We start from the raw sequence: 18,042 nt of genomic DNA, 5'->3' as shown, positions 1-18,042 counted from the left end.
TTTTAGTCTTTCTGCCTCACTATATGGAGGCGAGCTGGATGTCTACATGACAGGTCACACTGTTCTCAGATATTTTGCCTAACACCAAGCATGAGAGAGCACAACAGCATGTGGTGCAATGATTTTAAAAACGTATAATCTCTCATGGGATGAAGATAACCCGCAGTAACTTTAATAACATTAAATAAACATTATACTCGGGTAATTAATATTTTGACAAAGAACAACATTTAAGAAAAAAGTTTTATAGAGTTTTGAACATCAAGCCTGGTGTTGTATTGATTAACTGAAGTTACATTAAAGAAAAAGTAACTACTTTCCCCCAGCTACACTGAGCGCAGTTATCAGAAAGAAGCTTAATTGAGTGTTGCGACTGAGACAATCAAACATATCTTTCTGTTTTATCTGAACCGCTTTCTGGTTTTCAGCACCAGGTGAATTACCTCCAAAACAAATCATGCAGATGACAGCAGTCAACTCAGAACTGTAGCCTAGTCAAAGCAACAGGAAAAGTTACATTACAGTTCCTTTATTGTAGCAATAAGCAAACTGTTCAGACACAGGCACGGAAAAAAATCAAAAGACAAACAAATTAATAAGTTTACACAATGGAGAAAATGGAGGAATTTTTTTTTTTTATAATGAATACAAAATATGTAGTTTTATCAGCTAAGTTGTGTCTGAAAGTTGTGTGTTAAGTCTGTGTCACAGAAACATTTGGCCTTGACTGAATCCCTCATTAATGAGAACGATGGAGTGTGTCCAGTAAATACATTTCTAATCTTTATTGTTTTTAAGAAACCATATCCAGTGTATGCTTCTGCTCTTCTTTCTGCTTCGCATGCATTACTTCTTCCAGCTGCCTCATGAGCTCTGTTAGTGTCTTCTTATCGTGCTTCTCCCTTTCCAGGAGCTCAAAGCGAAGACTGGAGATGTCATGTTTGATCTCTTTCAGTTCACCTGAGGAACAGCAAGTGAAAAGGATAAAATTGTGTTTTTTATGTGATCCTAGCATGAAAAGTAGCTCAGAAGAACTTACCTTCATTCACTTCATTGTTATCTTTATCCCTCTGTGCTTTTAAGATGTATCTTTTAATGAGACAATTCATTATTTTCTGTAATAAAGTAACAAAGTCATGATTATAGTTTTATTCTGCTCTGCTAATTATTTCCCTCACACAAGACACAATTTGGACTATTTGGACTGACATGTTATGGGTCCTTATGTGTATATACAGCAAATTTATTTTATGCCTTATACTGTTTCATAGGTATGATTCCATAGATGACACCAAAATAAATGACAAACTTTGCACTTTTTATGTGCACTTGTTTATGTATGCAAAACCTTTATCAGGAAAGACAATTTACTGAAAGCTCCTTTATTAAGCAGTTATTGGAGATTTAAAAAGCTTTACTTGATGACGGGTTGGACAAAGAGATGTTTCCCCAGCCAGATCGTCCTGTCGTCTTAACTAAGACAAAAACAACCAAAAGAAGAAGGTGTTAACATAGGTACTTACAACCCCAAGCTGTACCTATTAATGTGACAAAAGAAGGCCCTGTAGACCCGCTGAGATGATATATATTCCAACTAGTACATTCAACAAAATTGAAAATTCCTTGATTAAAATGTTGTTTCATCAAACGACACTGGTGGTGCCTCACATTGTTAAGCTCCATCTCATTGCGTGATTTTTTTGTGTGTCTGCCGGGAGGTACATTCCAGATGAAATCCTTTATACTCAGCAATAGACAAGATACTGATTTTGGGCAGGGCACAAGATTGAAGGGCACAGGCAGTGTGCCACTATGGTCAAAGTAAGAGAACCAGAGTTTAGCTCTTGCAAATTTCCACTCGACATCTGCATCATCCTGCAGCAAAAAAAACAAAAACAAAAAAAGATGGAAATTTAAAACGCTGATAAATTTGGCAATCGGGCTTAAGATACAGTACCAGTCAAATCAGTTCTAAATTAGAAATATCAGTGATGAAGTTGTACCTCAATTTCTTGGAAAGAGCTGTTAAACATAGCAATGAGCATATTCAGCAAGACGACCACCATGATGATGTTGTACACCCCGTACAGAACGTAGCCTACATTCTCAATGAACTTATGGTTGATGTCAATCACCACTGATTTCACTTCTGACAGCCCAAAGATGGCCCAAAATAATGTTTTAAAACTCTCTTCAAGCCTGGAGTAATACAGAAATCAGAATTTAGTATAGTTCAACCATTGTGCCATATTTATTAGACAAGTTTTGTGTGTAAAGGAAACATTTGATCATATTTTTCTAAAAACTGCGTTTTTGAAGTCGTTTGACACTTACGTTGTAAAGGCATCGTTGTGTTTGGCTCCAAGGTAGTATGAGTACAGATTGAACATTCCTACCATGAAAGCCACAAACACTGTTACGAACACCACCATGAATTTAAATATGTCTTTCACCGTCCTTCCCAGAGAGATCTGCAAAGGCCCGAAGCGCTCGTTGGCGGGCAGGATGTACGCAATGCGGGAGAAACTAAGCACAACGGCAATTGCGTAAAGGCCTTCGGAAATAAGCTGCGGGTCTGAGGGCATCCAGTGGATTCGAGCTAGGAAAAAAGAGAGAGAGAGAGATGCTGCATGTAAGAACAGGTTTTATGATCTAAACTTTGTCTCTGTTAATATTATTAGTGTTAAGATTTATAAATCAAATACCAATAAAGATCATTTTATTGGTATTTTAATGATGAATTAAAAAAATTAATTGGGCTATGAAGATAACACCTAAAAGTTTGTTTGTCTCTTTGTCCAGTGCAACATTAGAACAAAATTAAATCTAAGACCAGCAACCTTTTATTTTAACAATGTAAACAAATATTGAATCCTTACCCATAATACCAACAACACTTGAATTTTTTTGGTCTACACTTACCAAGCTGGAAATACTGTATTTCAAAGGGCAACGTCATGTTGGACAGGCTAGTATGGTGCTTGTCAATATAACACTGGGCTGAATATGCATGCCAAAAAGCCATTAATCTGGCAGTGAAAGACGTCATAAAAATGGTGAGGATGCTAAAGTCTAGAAGGTTCCAGGGTTCTGATATGTACTCCCGGATGTCCTGGGACCAAATGTTGTTACATTCTTCCCAGATCTTCCCTGTGGAGAAAAAAAAAAGTGATTGGCAGTCCCATTTTTGCTCTCTTATATGAAATAGTGTAATAAAATCTTATCATGTACAAACAGTATTACTAAGATTTGGATAGTATTTACATCCCATAGGAATTTTTATTGCTGTTACTGGTAAATCATGTTTGACATGGCTTCAAAGTCTGGTCTGTAGTTTGAGATTTTCTTGGTGAATGTGGGCAATTTGTATCATAGCAGATGTGTGAAGATTAATAAATCTTGAATGATTTTGATGTTTTTACCCTGACATGCACAGCAGTGTAATATTATGAGGACCCTGACTAAAATAATGAGAAATCCATAAGTATATTGGTGAGGGACAAAGTGTGTTTACGCTTATGACCTATGACCCAAGATATGATGAGAATTTCCATCCAGGTGAAGGGCGTGGTCTTCATACGAAAAAGCTGTGAAGGGTAATCATGGATGGTCATGTTGGGCAGCAGTGAAGTTCCCTCAAAGCGGTCTGCTGCATTCAGGACCAGTAGGCAAAGAAATATCATGAAGGAAGCTGCATGCGCCACAAACTTCAGGAAAGGGCCGCCCATAAGTTTCCCAAACTGAAGCGAGAGACAACAAACAGAACAAAACCTAAAATCACTTTTTTTTTTTTTTACATATTTCAGTGATATATTTTATACATCAAAAGATACATGGCAGTGCTTAAGCCAGTCATAAAAACTGAAACATTGATGATGAGAAAAACTTCACAGGAAACTAAAAAAGTCAGCGCAATCCTACATTACAGCTTTGTAACTTGTTACCAGAATTTGGCAATTTAAAGTTCAGCAGGCATAATGCAACATTTGTATGGCAGGTTATTAGGTTATGTGCAACTTTTTTTGTAAACTAACCTTACTTGATGGTGCTATCCAGTAAATAAAAGCCAGTATAGGCAACCCAAGAGCTACACCGAGAACAAGAAGAATCTTAACTGCTGTTGTTTGCTGGTGGAGTCGAGATAGGTTTTCATACCAGATGGAAAGGAGTTGCTGTTGGCAGTTTGGATGTGCCACAAACTGCCTCATTTGAGTTTAAAGGTATATGTTGTTTGCGTGTGTGCATGTGTGTGTTCATGCAAGACAAAGACAGACAGACAGAGACAGGAAGAGAAAAGGATTACTTTACACACTTTACATATTCAAACATGAGGTTGATGAAGGAAGCAAGATTGATTTAAAAAAAAAAAAAAAAAGCTAAAGAGTGCTCATGTGCTTACCTTCTTAACCTCATATTTTATCGCAAGTTTTAACCTAATCAGGTTTTGTCTGTTCGTGGTGTCTGAGCTACGATATGATTCTTTGTCCCCATTTAAAATAGCCTCCACTTCCTCTGTGTTTCGACACAAATCCAGGAGCCCCACCACAAAGTCTTTACACTGCATGGACAGGTTCTTATATTCATTCTGTAACAGAGAACAGCAGCATATGCACTGTGAATGAGTGAAGCACATAAACAGACTGGCAAAAACATCAATATGCATCCTGAGTGAACACTGTAATTACTGTACCTTGAACTCTTTCTCAGTGTTGGCCAGAACTGCAAGCTCATTGCTCAGTTCCAGCGCTGCCATCACAGGATCTTCACTGGAGAGACAGAGATATGCCGGGCTGGCTAGACCTTTATATGCATTGATGCGGGACTGTGAATGGCTGAAAGAGTCATGCCTCCGCTGCTCACTACAGGTCTTGCACTGACAGTAGTAGTCATGGGGTCGTTCTATCCTGGCTCCCTTAAGAAGAAGTATATGCACTATTTCATACTCTTGGCACTGGCAAGCCAGAATGATGGGAGTGATGTCATGAGAGAACCGTGTCCCATCCTCATCATAGGAGAAAAAGTCATCATGCATCTCTGCCTGGCTGGGGCTGTTAGTCAGCCTTTGACTGTCTGCAAAAGCCTCGTGGTTCAGTATGGCCTCTACTATGCGAATGTAACCTTTACTGATGGCTAACAGCAAAGCATCTCCTATTCTGGCGAGGTCTTTCTTCTTTAGAAGAAGTCTGGTAAGTTCTAGATGCTCATTGGCAACAGCCAGCTGCAGTGCATTCTGTCCCATGTAGTTGACACAGTTAACATTGAGCTCTGGCAGCTCTTCCAACATCCGCCTCACTTCAGGGATATTGCCATATTCTGCAGCTTCTAAAAAAACTTCCTCCTTCATAGAAAGGCAAGAGGAAGAGTGAGGATGAAATGGGTAACCGGCCCCCCAAAAAGCTTGTCTCCGGGGTTTGACCACAATTTGTCTTAGCATCGTGGCTTTCTCTTCATTGCTCCATCTAAAAACAGGTAAGTGTATTTAGTCATATGATCTTTAACACAGGGCTACAATCACATTTTAGGTTTGTAAAATTATTTCTGTAAGCCAAAATAGACCTACCTTTTCAGCTGGTAATCCCTCCTTTGCTAAGGTAAGATTAATAATTTCTCTCGAGGAAGATAAACAAATATTCTATTGCTTTAAAGGATAATTTTTACCTTATATCACAAAAAGGGCTGGACAATGAGACAGCAGTGATCCAACCAGTGACTGAACAACAGTGTGCACAGTGGGTCTCTGCTGATTTATAACTCACACTAAATGTGTGACACCACCCACAGATTCATCATCTGCTCTCCTTCATTTCATGGGAGGACACTGATCATTCAGCCTCTGCTGGATTCACATGTCTTTTTAATTTAGTTACTGTTGAATAATCCAAAATAGACTATACATAACACCACTTGCTGATCATGGAAAACTTAGAACGTGTTACGTCTTAACCACAGACATTAAGCTGAGGTCATACCTGATGACAGTGACTATTTTTATTGCTAATTAAATCGCCATTTTTAAAAGAGAAAATCAACTTTCTGCTCACTAATTACATTTGAATAACAAGGTTATCTGAGGAGCCAATTGCTTCAGCACAAATAACCACCATGATGACAGAAGTTGACGATGTCCAGTGTATTCAGTCATAATTAGTGACATTAGTAACCATATTTTGCAGTAACTGAGCAATCCGTTAAATGCATGCAATACATGCAGAATTTGTTCTGATAGAGGGGCAGATCGTTTATATTTGCGAATACAATATAAACTGAATATGTATCCTGCTGTTAGGCCAGGGAAGGTGAAAAAATCCTTATTTAAACCGAAGTGGTTTAAATAAGGATTTAATAAGTGAAGATCAAAATAATATTTGAAACATATTTTCTGGTGAACTTTGTTTCCCTTCCTATATCATCTAAAGAGCTAGATGGAGAAAACAAATGAAATGACAGATTTCTGTAGCATCGTAAAAGTAGCAATAACATCGATATTATGGAAATATAACAATATCATTATCTGTCATATATATATATGTAGAGAGAGAGAGAGATTTAAAGGGAAAAAAACACGCGCTTCACTAACCTTGGGAAATACTGCTCCATCAGATGATTTATTAATTGTTTAATCTTTATGACCCAAATCTACTTCGGTCATCGAGCTCATCCTGTAGCCTCTGGACCTTCTGTCAGAGTGGCTCTAACCCTGCGTCCAGTGTTGACTCTTGAAGCTTACAGTGCTGCATTTGCACGCCCAAAGGGCGTTTTTCCTTTAGAATTTCCTTTGAAATATGGGTATTGGTGTGGGTATTATATTTATCTATTATTTACTTTATTTTCAATCAATCTTCCCGTAAGCCCCCTAAAGCAAGATATTAAAGCACTTTGACAAACTGGGACTTTGGATCAGCAGAATCGCTCCAGCATAACAGGTTGTGACTTAAACTGTAGCCGAGGGCAAAGGGATTATATGTAATTACCCGAGTGCAGGATAGCAGCAATATCATCACTATACCCATATACAGTGTTTGACAAAGTAAGAGATAAAGCAGCGGCCCACTCGTCCATAAAATGGCATACACAATCTGGAAAAAGCAGATTTTCAATAATCCTCTTAACTTCTGTTTTTATTAAAGATAAAAGGTAATACCAGCCCATCCTCGTATTTTACAAGTCCTCCTCTACGAGTAGATATAAAAGCTGAGTAAAAACATTTTAACTATACCACAGAAAGTTTTTAACATTAAAATGTGGATACCTTTAATTTCCAAATGTGCCTGAAGGCGACATGCACGTCTGGAGGAGTCCTGCGCCCTCTGCTGGACATAAGAGAAACAATCACCTCTCTTGGTTGCTAAGGAGTCGCGTCCTCGGTCGCTATCATGGAGCAAGCGTACACAAACACGGCTGTGGACGTATCAACTTATTCGGATTTTTGTTCTCACTCTTTTACACAAGGCAATGAGGCTGTTACTGGTCAGGGGAGGTCGCAACGATGTGGAAATTTACGCTACAAGTTTCACTTCGCCCTGAAAATGGTTGAGTGACTTAATCCGGCGTACTGCCGACGTTAGCTAAAAAGGACAAGTTAGCAGCTGCTAGCCGATTGAACCTGTACGTCTGCTCGGTGTCAGCGAAGATCAGCAGCCTCAGAGGATGCAAGTTCTTCAAGATCACTTCTTCTACCATTCGTATCCTACATGCATGAAGTTATTTGTGTTATAGAAATGTGTGTCGTGCACCCACGCTCGTTTTAAAAACAAATGTAGAGTTCGGTAATGACCCAACGTGAAACTTTATTCGACCTGCTTGTATAATTCACGAGAACTTAATCATTACTGATTATTACTTTTACGCGACACATATCCTCTGACTACCATCAACAACTGCTCTCCTCAGCTGATGACTACCAGATATTCGAGGTTGAGAGATCATGCAAGTCTCGAGAAGGAGAGACAGCTTTTGGTTGAAGAGCAGAAGATATGCAAATCCCGAGCACGCAAATTCTCCCTGGAAACCAACCGACGCAGGAAGTCAGTTGTCAAATGAATATATATTATTTTTATTGTTGGACTAACAGCAAAGTTTCATCTAAACAACACACTTCTGTCCGATTTCTATAACCTATAATCTATAACGCTCCCATACCCATTTAGAGAAATATGTGCAGCCCATTTAATTTCAGCAAAGTAGGCTGTGCTTTGCTGGTGTTCAGAATGGGCCTCTGGTTCTGTCCTTGACTTTGATACTTTATAGGATCAACTGTGCAGACAGGATTTCACAATGTAGACCTGGAAATAGATCTATGTTTCCAGAGAGGTGATTAAAGCTTGACTTCTTTGAATTCTTAAAGCTGCAAAGTTTATCCCGATGAGGTTCAGATCCCTTGCACCTTCTAAATATGTGTTTCCATAATTGGGACCTGACTCTGAGAGGTCCTGTTTTTAAACCTAGTGCACTAAAAGCATGTTATAGCAAGGATGGCTGTAGGCAATGGTCAGGCTTATTGCATAACATCAGAACAAGGCGTAACCCAAGAACAAGAGGAACCCCACAAATTAGATTTGTTCCTTTAATGGAGGGGCAAATTAAACTGGATAAACATTACATAGATTGCATGAAATACTATATCTTCACTTACAGTAATACATTTCAGTTTTATTTTTAGACAGCAGAATTGCAATCTTTAACATGATTTTTCACACGTAAAAAAGGCAGCATAATTAGGCACAATGTTGCACATTTAAAGGACAGGTGTAACTCCAGTTCATGTATAGTTTAATGACACATTTTCAAAAATGAATTTTCAGCTACTATAGGCCTTTGTAAATACAGTAGATAGAGGTACTTCTCATGGCTATTTAATACACTACTGCTTCTGACATTTAAAAAAGAAAACAAAGTGGAATTTTATTTACACTATTACTGGCTTCACCAGTGAACCCAGGAGTGAATGGTGTCTTTAATTTATTAATGGCTCTGCTGAAAACATATCTCTAGGCAGGGACTCAGGTTTCTGTTTAGCCCAGACTAGATTTAGTAAATTAAAATGTGCCCTAGGTTCATGCTCTTCCCTTTTTCATGGCTCAGGGCTTTGGATGAAAGACGGAAGCAGTGGGATGTGCAGGAGCAATGCCTAAGAGACCGCATCCTCCAGCAACGCAGACTGCAAGTACAGGACGCAACTGAGCGTTTCCAAAGAGCACATTTACCCCCTTCTGAGAGGCGCCGACAATGTTAGTAGATTATACAGTTAGCTCCATATATATTTGGACACTGACACAAGATTTGTTCTTTACCTGTTTACTGAAAAATATTCCAGTTATAGTTTTATAATGGACATGGACGGAATGAGTAGACTCTCAGCTTTCATTTGAGGGTATTCACATTCAAGTTGGATGAAGGGTTTGGGAGTTTCAGCTCCTTAACACGTACCACCCTCTATTTCACTCAACAGTCTTGACATATTTTGGTTTATTTGTATGTTTTCCTTTGTGTCTCATAGCTTTTAAAAGAAATGTTGCAAATATTGAAGATGCACTCCATCAAATTCAAGGCACCTTGAATTCGCACACTCGGCAGTCCTCTTTCTTGTCCAGCAATATAAACGTTAATGGGTAAAAAAGAAGCAGATTTAAACTTCAACCATTATCTTACTGCATACCAAAAATAGCCAGTCACTGCTTATTTATATTCTCCTTTCTCTTTTAAAGAAGCTGCTCCCCATCTCCTAAGCCACCCACAGTTTCTAAATCCTCCCACCGCCAAGCGCTTTCTGCTGTGGAGGCCTACACAAAACTCCTCCTGGAACAGAGCAGAATAGAGAGCGAGCACGATCACAGTCCACAGGTATTTTGTTTTTGTTTGTTTTGTTTTTTTCATTTCAATGTGCAGGAAACAAAACTTTAGTGTGACAGCCCTTCTGCTTTTTTCGAGGCCACAGTTTCTTTCAGTCGGCGCTTAATTGCTGTGGAAGCTCTGAGGCTGTACTTACTGCTTGTACTGCTTCTACATTTTGGCTATCCATCCATCCATCCATTCGCTTCCGCTTATCCTTTTCAGGGTCGCGGGGGGCGCTGGAGCCTATCCCAGCTGTCATAGGGCGAGAGGCGGGGTACACCCATTTTGGCTATATTTTTAGTAATTAAATAAAGACAGAGGGTAATATGCCATGTGTTGTAATGCCGTATTTAAATAATTGTAGAACCTGGTAAGGACCAGATTTATGATGATTTTGTTTTTCATTTTTCTTTCTGTGTGGAGTTTGCATGTTCTCCCCGTGTTTGCGTGGGTTCTCTCCGGGTACTCCGGCTTCCTCCCACCATCCAAAGACATGCAGCTTGTGGGGATAGGTTAATTGGATAATTCAAATTGTCACTAGGTATGAATGTGAGTGTGAATGGTTGTCTGTCCCTGTGTGTTGGCCCTGCGACAGACTGGCGACCTGTCCAGGGTGTACCCTGCCTCTCGCATTATGACAGCTGGGATAGGCTCCAGCGCCCCCCGCGACCCTGAAAAGGATAAGTGGAAGCGAATGGATGGATGGATGGATTTTTTTATATATATATATACTAGCACGACTGAACGAATAATGGGCTGTTTATAATATTGGGGAAACCTACCTCAGTCACCTGAGACTGAAGACGTCACTTGGATGAGTGTTGAAACGTTTCTCCCACTGACAACGTCCAGATGAACAGAATCAATCTTGGGGGGATTCCACTAGGTGGCAGCATTGTAACAAACCTTTTCCTGCAGTAACAGTCCCTGTGGATGCTACAAACTGTAGCACCCTCTAGTGCAATGTGTGTATATTAATAGCTGTTTCAGAATGTATATTATTTATAACAGTCTTCATTTTCATTTTGTGAAAAAAAAAAGAGATCAGTGGCAAGGACGCAGGGGAGGTCCTTGTAAGCACTGATAAGCAACAGGCATGCCTGTACAGTTGTAAAATATATTATTTTCCACTTATCAACTCCTCTCTGCTTCCATTTTCCAGGGTAGCCACCTGTCTGATTCTTGTCTTTCTGAGAGCCTTTCAAGTAAGGATAGTTTGGAAAATGAGGATTTCAACCACCTCACAAAAACTCTGCAGAGTTCCTATTCATCACTCTTGCTTGGCACAGAGAGGACCCATCAAGACCTAAGAAAGCAAAATGACTTGTGTCATCAAACATCAGACCTCTCAGCGATGATGCTTCTCGGTGATAACTTAGTCCAAGCAAATAAGCGGCATGAACCAAACCAGAAAAAACTAGATGAATCTGGATGGTGTAATAATAAGATAAATGTTTCTAAAGCCTCGTGGGAATTCACATCTATTGAACAAAGACTTAAGACAGAGATCCAGCCTGCTCTGAACAACTGTAATTTATCAGCTCATAGTGAAAATGTTAGTGCTGACCTAGAGCCCTATGAGATGAAAACTCGACAGAACAGCCCCGGTGGCAACATCATTATTGCAAATATAGCTGCTCTTGGCAACGCAGCACTCGATTCTTCCTATCCTAAACAAGAGGGCCTCTTGGCTCCCAAACAGGAGAGGATCCAAGATGACAGACAATTAAAATATCCAACTACAGAAATTCCTTTGCTTGCCAAAAATAGCAACAGCAAAGACATTTTGTTTGGGGATCCCCCAAAGCCAAATATTTTTTTGTACAACAGTACAACAGACAATTTGTCAAGAGAAAGCGCTCTTCAGCAAACAGGAAAAGAAAACAGCGCTCTGTCATCTCACAAAGAATGCAGTGCTTCTACAAACAATCTCAATAAGGTTACAAACTCAGACTCCAATACTAAGAAGCCAATAAATACAAAATCCATGGAGCATACCTGCTTGTCTAATATTCAGTCAGATACGTACAAGTGTCTTGAATGTCCTGAGAAGGAAGTCGAGAAAATACCTTTGTCAATAGAGACGTCTGATTCGGTATGTGAGGTCAGATATAGTAAGGGAATTCTTAAAAAGCAGTCCAAATACATGGATTCCACTTGTGTGTACGGCTCAGGGAATTTGATTTTTGCAAAACAAGTAGCTTTAGCGATCAGGGATAGTGTTGAATTAGCACGGAGAAAAACAAGGGACCTGGAGGGCAATGACACTGTCAAAAAGAAGCTGCGTTGGTTTGATGAAGTGCATGTGGAAAAAGAGAAAGATAAACAGAACAAAATGAAAGGCAAATCCTTCAATCTCTGTCAACCAAAAAACAACTCGAACGACCACCAGCTAAGCCTTAGTGCGTTCTCAGGGACTCCCAAGACTGGACCCGGCATGACCCCTGCAGCCTCCACTGGTTATCAGTTTACAAAAGAAGCTTGGGCAGATGTTCAAGTCAACTTGCCCCAGCAACAAACCGATGAGGTCAAGGTACACCGCAACGGCATCAGAGCCAGTGCCCCCAAGGTCCCTCGGAAAGAGCACTTTGGCAGAGCGGGTCCTGTTTCCTCACGAACAAGAAAGGGCACGGTCATACGACCTCAGTCTGCCACCGAGGTTAGTCAGATTGCCAAAACCCAAGGGAAGGTCATGGTGCCACGTCCACCTCCTCGGATGGAATCTGCGGAGGAAAAGACGCCGTGCATCACCACAATTCCATATGGCAGGGATCACGCGAGCGCCATCAACAAACGGGCCATGGCTGTTGAGCAGGTCCTGAACAAGAATAACTCAGAGGGCCATTGCTCAGCTAAAACGCATAAAGAAATAACAACAGAAAATACTGTTTTAGACACACCACTGCCACCGTCATACGCCTCCCCACTTTCAGAGGGCATTGTGACGAGCATGCCCAGTTCAAGTCATCAGGACACTCACCACTACAGAAGAAGGGGGGAGAATGCATGTAATGAAAAAGACTTCTGTTTAGATTGTACTCCCACAGATGAAGAAATTTCACAGCTCTGGCATGGCGTCCGCAGTGCCTTAATGACAAAGGATGGTAATGTATATTTTAGCTGACAGCCCTACACACGGCTTAGGGTTAATTTGAGTGCCTCCAGAAATTTAAGGGGTTTTTTTTCTACCTGTTCAAATTCATATTTTACATTTTATAATGTAAGTAGTAGCTACAGTACTTTGAGCGTAAAGAGGAACAATCTTTAATGCTAATCCAGTCCCAGGATGCTGTTTGACTGTGTTCAATAGTACAAGTATGCAGAAAATAATCTGCATGACATTTGTGAGTTTTTATGACTATTTTTAATCATTATTCCACTTTTTTATTATTTGTAGTAATAGGCTGTGCTTCAAAACATCCAACTGCTTTTTTAAACTTTAAAAACAAATTTTACATGGTGTTCCAGACAGCACAGTCTGGAATATGCTTGTTCTTGTAGTTATGATACCGGTGCATATGTTTTCTTTCAGCAAAACTGATACTGAAAGCACCAGCCCTGGAGAGAGGGCGAGTCTTAAGGAAGCCCTGTACAGAGAAAGGCAGACAGGCTCCTGGCTCAGAGAATAGAAGACTTCATCAGATCTCTCAGGTACATGCGTGCAGTTGCGTAGTTGCCCTGTGGGAGGTGTGAGAGTAGTTGGTAAAGATCAGTAAGTGGGTGTGTTTGAACTTGTTTTGCTGTTCCTTTTATGCTGTCCAAAGTGTTAATTTAATAATTAATGGTGCCAAAGACAAGCGTTAGGGATAGACATGAGTTAACGATACATTTTTTTTGTCATCACAAATAAAATAAGACTTAATTCATCATTAATTGTAGGTCAGACTAACAGAATAAAATAGAATAGAAATCTTTGTCTTAAGCTTCCCAGACAAAGGGAACAATAACAACGAGCAGTTAGTAAAAAGCTAATAACTGATGTTGACTTAGTGACAGTTCATGTGTTGTGAGTGTGTGTTGTTTTTTGCAGCAAACAAAGCAAACAGCAAAGCTGCTCAGAACATTACCAAGCACTTACAACTCAGCCTTTCCAAATGAAGGTATTATGTTCTCTGTTTGTGTTTACATTTATTTCATAATTCAAGCAAATGTTGAATGTATTAGTTTAAAAAAAAGTTACTCTTCTGTCATGTCTTATGCTTTATAAGAGCTTTCTTAACATTTTCTTTTTTGTTTTTTAGTTTTAGGAAATATATATAATGTAACTTAAAAAAAACAGGGATATAGGAATTTAGAAATCTGATAGGACAGCTGCATCATGCATTAATAAGGTGAGAGTGTCTGCCTTTAATGTAATCTCAGATTTTGAGAGTGCAGCCCAGTTACACCTCGCTGAAGTGCATGCTAAAGGCCATCTGGAAGAAAAGGGTATAGTGGCTGCCATGGAGACAGTCCAAACACAGACATCTGGAACAGTAGACCAGTACAGCCAACAGCAGGAGCTCACCAGCATTTCCTTGGAGGAGAAGAAAATTCTGCTTTGTCTGGATCGACTCAACCACCAGCTTCAATGTAAGCACTTTGTGAAGGCCGTTAAAATCAGGCCAGAATTTTTCTGACCTGTGTATAACAGAAGAGTATCAACATGATGTCGGTGCAGCGTAACCACGCCAACCTGTTACTATTTGCAGGTGTGCAGGAGCGTGTTGGGGGCAATACTAGCATGCATGGTCTTGTACTTAGTGATGCACCCTATGTAAGTGTTTAGCAGGGATTTATTTCTTTCCTCAACAGAAAGGGTGACTTTGTTGAAGATAATTCATTTCTTAACTTCTGTCTCCATTTTCAGACAAGAGAAGTGAAAGCATCAAACCATAACAAACACTGTGGATCCTCGGCTAACAATCACTCTCGATACCACCAGAAGTCCTGACTTGAAGCTTGTGTTCGCCACAGCAGTCTTGAGCCCTCGTCGGTGCACTTTATGCTGAAGCATGTTGTTGAAACAAGCACTTATTACAAAACAAGGAATTGTGTCTTTTTAAGTAACTAAGGATCTGAAATATAAACAGCCTTGAATTGCAAAGACAAAAAAAGACATATCAGCAGCCTTAGAGCACACTTAAGCTACTGACTATCAAGCAATCTAAGTCTGAAGTGCCTATTTAAATGAGAAAGGCTTTAATCTGTTTTATGTTACAAAATGCAAAGATGCTCTTGTTTCAATCAATACATGACCAGCCCTGACTGCAAAATATACAAACACTATCAAATTGTATATGTTAAATGTTTAAAGGTGTACCATTCTGTATTTATTTTGCATAGTAACACTATGACTTGGTGGACTGTTTTGCAGCAGTTCAGCAGTGAACTGAATAAATGTTGTTGACAGTTTGCTGATAAACTCTGTGTTTGGCAGTGTTACAATCAGTGAATTGACCGAGGCCTGGAAATGGTTTATGAAATGTTTTGCAGCGTTGAAGGTGTGTTTGTCTTTCTTTTATGGCTGTGGAAAAGATGATTATGGCTACTGGACTCAACCTACTGGCTTAACAAGCCGAGCCTCTACAGCGAGGTTTCTGCAGGTTTTTCTTCAGATTGCACCTATGCTGAATTTTATTTTTGCTTTAAGGCTTAATTTATTTAATATTGCCCTCAATCTATAGTAACATCAAAAGACAAAGCATGCTATTATTTGATACTAGTTGTTGTTTAAAGTGTATTTAATTAAAAACTTCTCTGTCTTCCTTGGCAAACAATAGGTTCATTGGGGGAAGACGCTGTAGGGATTATTGATGTGAGCTGCCCCTCCTTCTCTGGCGTGTCTGGGTTTGTCCCTCTGTCAGCCTGCTAGGACTTGTTCCAAGAGCTGAAGGAAGCCCAAGCTCATCTGAACAATGATGGGACTTTTTTTATAGCTTAACTGCAGGTTTCTTTGGTGCTCCAAGAAGGAGCTATAAACGGTAATGTGACAATGGTGTCTCATTGCCACATCGAGTCGTGCATCACCTCCTTGTTAGCTTACACCAAAACTGAGAACAGCAACAGAGGGAAACAATGTATTCATTTTTAGCATATGATTATGCCCACAACAGCAGATGCACTTTGACTCGTTACATTTGAAGAGATTCTCCAGTAAAACATACAAACTGTCCAATGTGGTTAATTGACAATGAGCGTCAGTGTTATTTCTACCCAGTGTGCATGAGACGATTATAAAGAGAAGAAAACTACTTTTATCTGAACTGATGCTGATATTTAACATATTTGAGTCCTACCTATTAACAAGAAACTGTCTAGTAATGATACTTAGACTGCCCCAATAAAAAAGGGGGGAAAAAAACAACATAAGCGTGCACACAAATAAACACAATCATGTAGAATAAGTGTTCGTGTTCAGATAAATCACTGAAATTCTGAATATTCTGCTGTAGGTTTGCCCTGAAATCAGTTCCGTTTGGCCTGGCACCATTATTGTTTACAGCCATTATGCTATACAATGGTGAGTGTAATGAGCTTTAAGCCTTAACCAGCACAACACCCAGAAACTGAACAAGAAAAGGCAAGAGTGCTGAAAATAAGGGGAGACATTTTCACAGATGCAAGTTCAAGCTTGTGCTTTGGTCTGTTGTGAAGCTTAAGCTGTCAAGTATTTTGTCTTCTTTTGTTACAGTCCATTTAACATGCAATGATTGAGTGTCTGGAAAAGCAATATTGCATGCAACAAAAAATGACCGAAACAAACCTTGACTTTAAAAAAAATCTGAATATCTTTTGTAATAAGACAATATGCACATGGATGGAAGGTTGGAAATTGTGTTTTACGTGTTTAGATCAAATTTGTAATGATAACAATGGTTTTAATGCTCAGAAAATGAGTGATAGCTAAGATTTATGCATAAATCTGAAAGATTGTAGGCAATAACATAGTTGTACGTGGTTTGTTCATGTTTAAAGGAAGTCAGAAAGGAAGGGATAGACACTGCAATAGTTTGTTTATTGGGATAAATACCGATTGTACACTGCAGGGGGCGTGCGAGCCTTCTACTCACTTGACTGTAGCAACAGTGTGTCAACATATCTGTAATAGCCAAACAGAAGAGCAAAGCGCTTTACACAAAGTGGACTCATACAGCTACACTTTCGATCACAGGTTGATTCTGCTTTATAGCGGCCATATAATCGTTTCTAGTAATATCCAATCGAGAGCAGTGAGGAGGATGGAAGGCTTACAAAAAGTGACCAAACTCAGCGTGGTGGGTGGTCCTCTCGGCGCTGCCGGGACACTGCAGTCCATCTCTTTAATGTGTCTGACTGCGTTACAATGATGTGAAAATGGCCACTTTCATTGAAACAATGGACATTTTTTTTTTGACTGGCAGCATGTGTGCAAAGACTGTTTCCTTCATTCATCAAATTAGAGCAACTTTTAAAACAATAATCAAGTATTTCACAAATATTAAAAGTTCTCTCACTGTCAGCATTTTACTAATCATTTATTAGACACATCAAAGTTTAGCAGGACAAACATGAATTCCTACCAGTATGGTGGATTACAGCGATGTTAAATGTTTCTAAGATTTTGAAGGTGCAGCATTGTTAAAAAGTATTATCTGTCCAAAAGCATGTGGGTTGAGTGTGACTCTCAGTCTGTTAAGGAGGTTTACAGTGTCTGTGGATATTTAATAGATCTTCATAATGATGCATTCATGGATGTATGGGAAAAGCTGAAACAGAGCCTCGATATCCAAAGAGGGTGGATCTTGACAAAATGATTTCTCAATGGGAGAGGGGCTGCATTAGCATAACAATTGTGGGAACTGCATGGGTCTACTTTTCATAAGCACTGTAACAAAAAAAGAGAGTGAGAGAGAGACAAAACTGTACTATTACACATAGTGATGATAGTTTTTTTTTCTTTTCTTATCTTTGCTCAGATTCTTGGGAAAGTGTTTATCTATATTTTGTCATAATGTTTTAAATTAATCCTGCAAAGAAAAATGTGATCTGCCAGTGTTACTTTAGTCAGATTTTCCGTTTGCAAATGCACTTTATTGTAAGTTTTTATGAGCTTTAGTTCAATATGAATTTGATTTTCGTTTTCTTTTTGGTCCTTTATTTTCTTGTTTTTACACTAGAAAAACTTTGGTAACTTAAAAAAAACATGTACAAACTTGTACAAGAAAATGTCACTTTATAGCATCAAATTTG

General features: G+C 39.3%; 2 protein-coding genes across 6 annotated transcripts; one reads left to right on the top strand and one right to left on the bottom strand.

Moving 5' to 3' along the window:
* Positions 1-513: 513 nt before the first annotated feature.
* On the bottom strand, positions 514-7,351 carry trpc6b (transient receptor potential cation channel, subfamily C, member 6b). 3 transcript variants are annotated; one of them, XM_014334932.1, is made up of 13 exons: positions 7,250-7,326; positions 6,578-6,773; positions 4,691-5,459; positions 4,400-4,585; positions 4,035-4,199; positions 3,524-3,740; positions 2,923-3,150; positions 2,335-2,599; positions 2,004-2,199; positions 1,669-1,875; positions 1,419-1,475; positions 1,040-1,115; positions 514-960 (listed from the first exon to the last, which is right to left on the bottom strand). In XM_014334932.1, exons 2-13 carry the CDS (start codon positions 6,595-6,597, stop codon positions 794-796), a joined length of 2,553 nt encoding a protein of 850 aa, XP_014190418.1. In that variant the 5' UTR covers positions 6,598-6,773; positions 7,250-7,326; the 3' UTR covers positions 514-793. The 3 variants fall into 3 exon arrangements, with proteins under 3 accessions (XP_014190418.1, XP_014190419.1, XP_042075622.1); XM_014334933.2 differs by lacking the exon at positions 6,578-6,773 and having other exon boundaries at positions 7,250-7,351; XM_042219688.1 differs by lacking the exons at positions 6,578-6,773; positions 7,250-7,326 and adding an exon at positions 5,561-6,535.
* Positions 7,352-7,418: 67 nt separating this feature from the next.
* cep126 (centrosomal protein 126) lies at positions 7,419-17,677 on the top strand. 3 transcript variants are annotated; one of them, XM_042219687.1, is made up of 11 exons: positions 7,419-7,682; positions 8,248-8,310; positions 9,082-9,227; positions 9,497-9,608; positions 9,705-9,840; positions 10,994-12,935; positions 13,364-13,482; positions 13,862-13,931; positions 14,194-14,403; positions 14,523-14,587; positions 14,681-17,676. In XM_042219687.1, the coding sequence occupies exons 1-11, from the start codon at positions 7,648-7,650 to the stop codon at positions 14,762-14,764; spliced, it is 2,982 nt and encodes a 993-aa protein (XP_042075621.1). In that variant the 5' UTR covers positions 7,419-7,647; the 3' UTR covers positions 14,765-17,676. The 3 variants fall into 3 exon arrangements, with proteins under 3 accessions (XP_042075621.1, XP_005926604.1, XP_005926603.1); XM_005926542.3 differs by lacking the exon at positions 8,248-8,310 and adding an exon at positions 7,905-8,024 and having other exon boundaries at positions 7,556-7,682; positions 9,708-9,840; positions 14,681-17,677; XM_005926541.3 differs by lacking the exon at positions 8,248-8,310 and adding an exon at positions 7,905-8,024 and having other exon boundaries at positions 7,556-7,682; positions 14,681-17,673.
* The last annotated feature ends 365 nt before the right edge of the window (positions 17,678-18,042 follow it).

The sequence above is a fragment of the Haplochromis burtoni genome, unplaced genomic scaffold (assembly GCF_018398535.1).
Source record: "Haplochromis burtoni strain Fernald_Lab_line unplaced genomic scaffold, NCSU_Asbu1 Contig_36, whole genome shotgun sequence".
Taxonomy (NCBI): Eukaryota; Metazoa; Chordata; class Actinopteri; order Cichliformes; family Cichlidae; genus Haplochromis; species Haplochromis burtoni.
This window is presented reverse-complemented; position numbering and strand designations above follow the sequence as displayed.

Coding starts and splice junctions, on each gene's coding strand:
- trpc6b (XM_014334932.1), bottom strand. CDS start 6,597: ATGGAGCAGTATTTCCCAAG. Junction 3,741..4,034: donor GGATAGCACCATCAAGTAAG/GTTAGTTTACAA, acceptor CTCTCGCTTCAG/TTTGGGAAACTTATGGGCGG. Junction 961..1,039: donor TAACAATGAAGTGAATGAAG/GTAAGTTCTTCT, acceptor GCTGTTCCTCAG/GTGAACTGAAAGAGATCAAA.
- cep126 (XM_005926541.3), top strand. CDS start 7,648: ATGCAAGTTCTTCAAGATCACTTCTTCTACCATTC. Junction 12,936..13,363: donor TGCCTTAATGACAAAGGATG/GTAATGTATATT, acceptor GTTTTCTTTCAG/CAAAACTGATACTGAAAGCA. Junction 13,483..13,861: donor GACTTCATCAGATCTCTCAG/GTACATGCGTGC, acceptor TGTTTTTTGCAG/CAAACAAAGCAAACAGCAAA.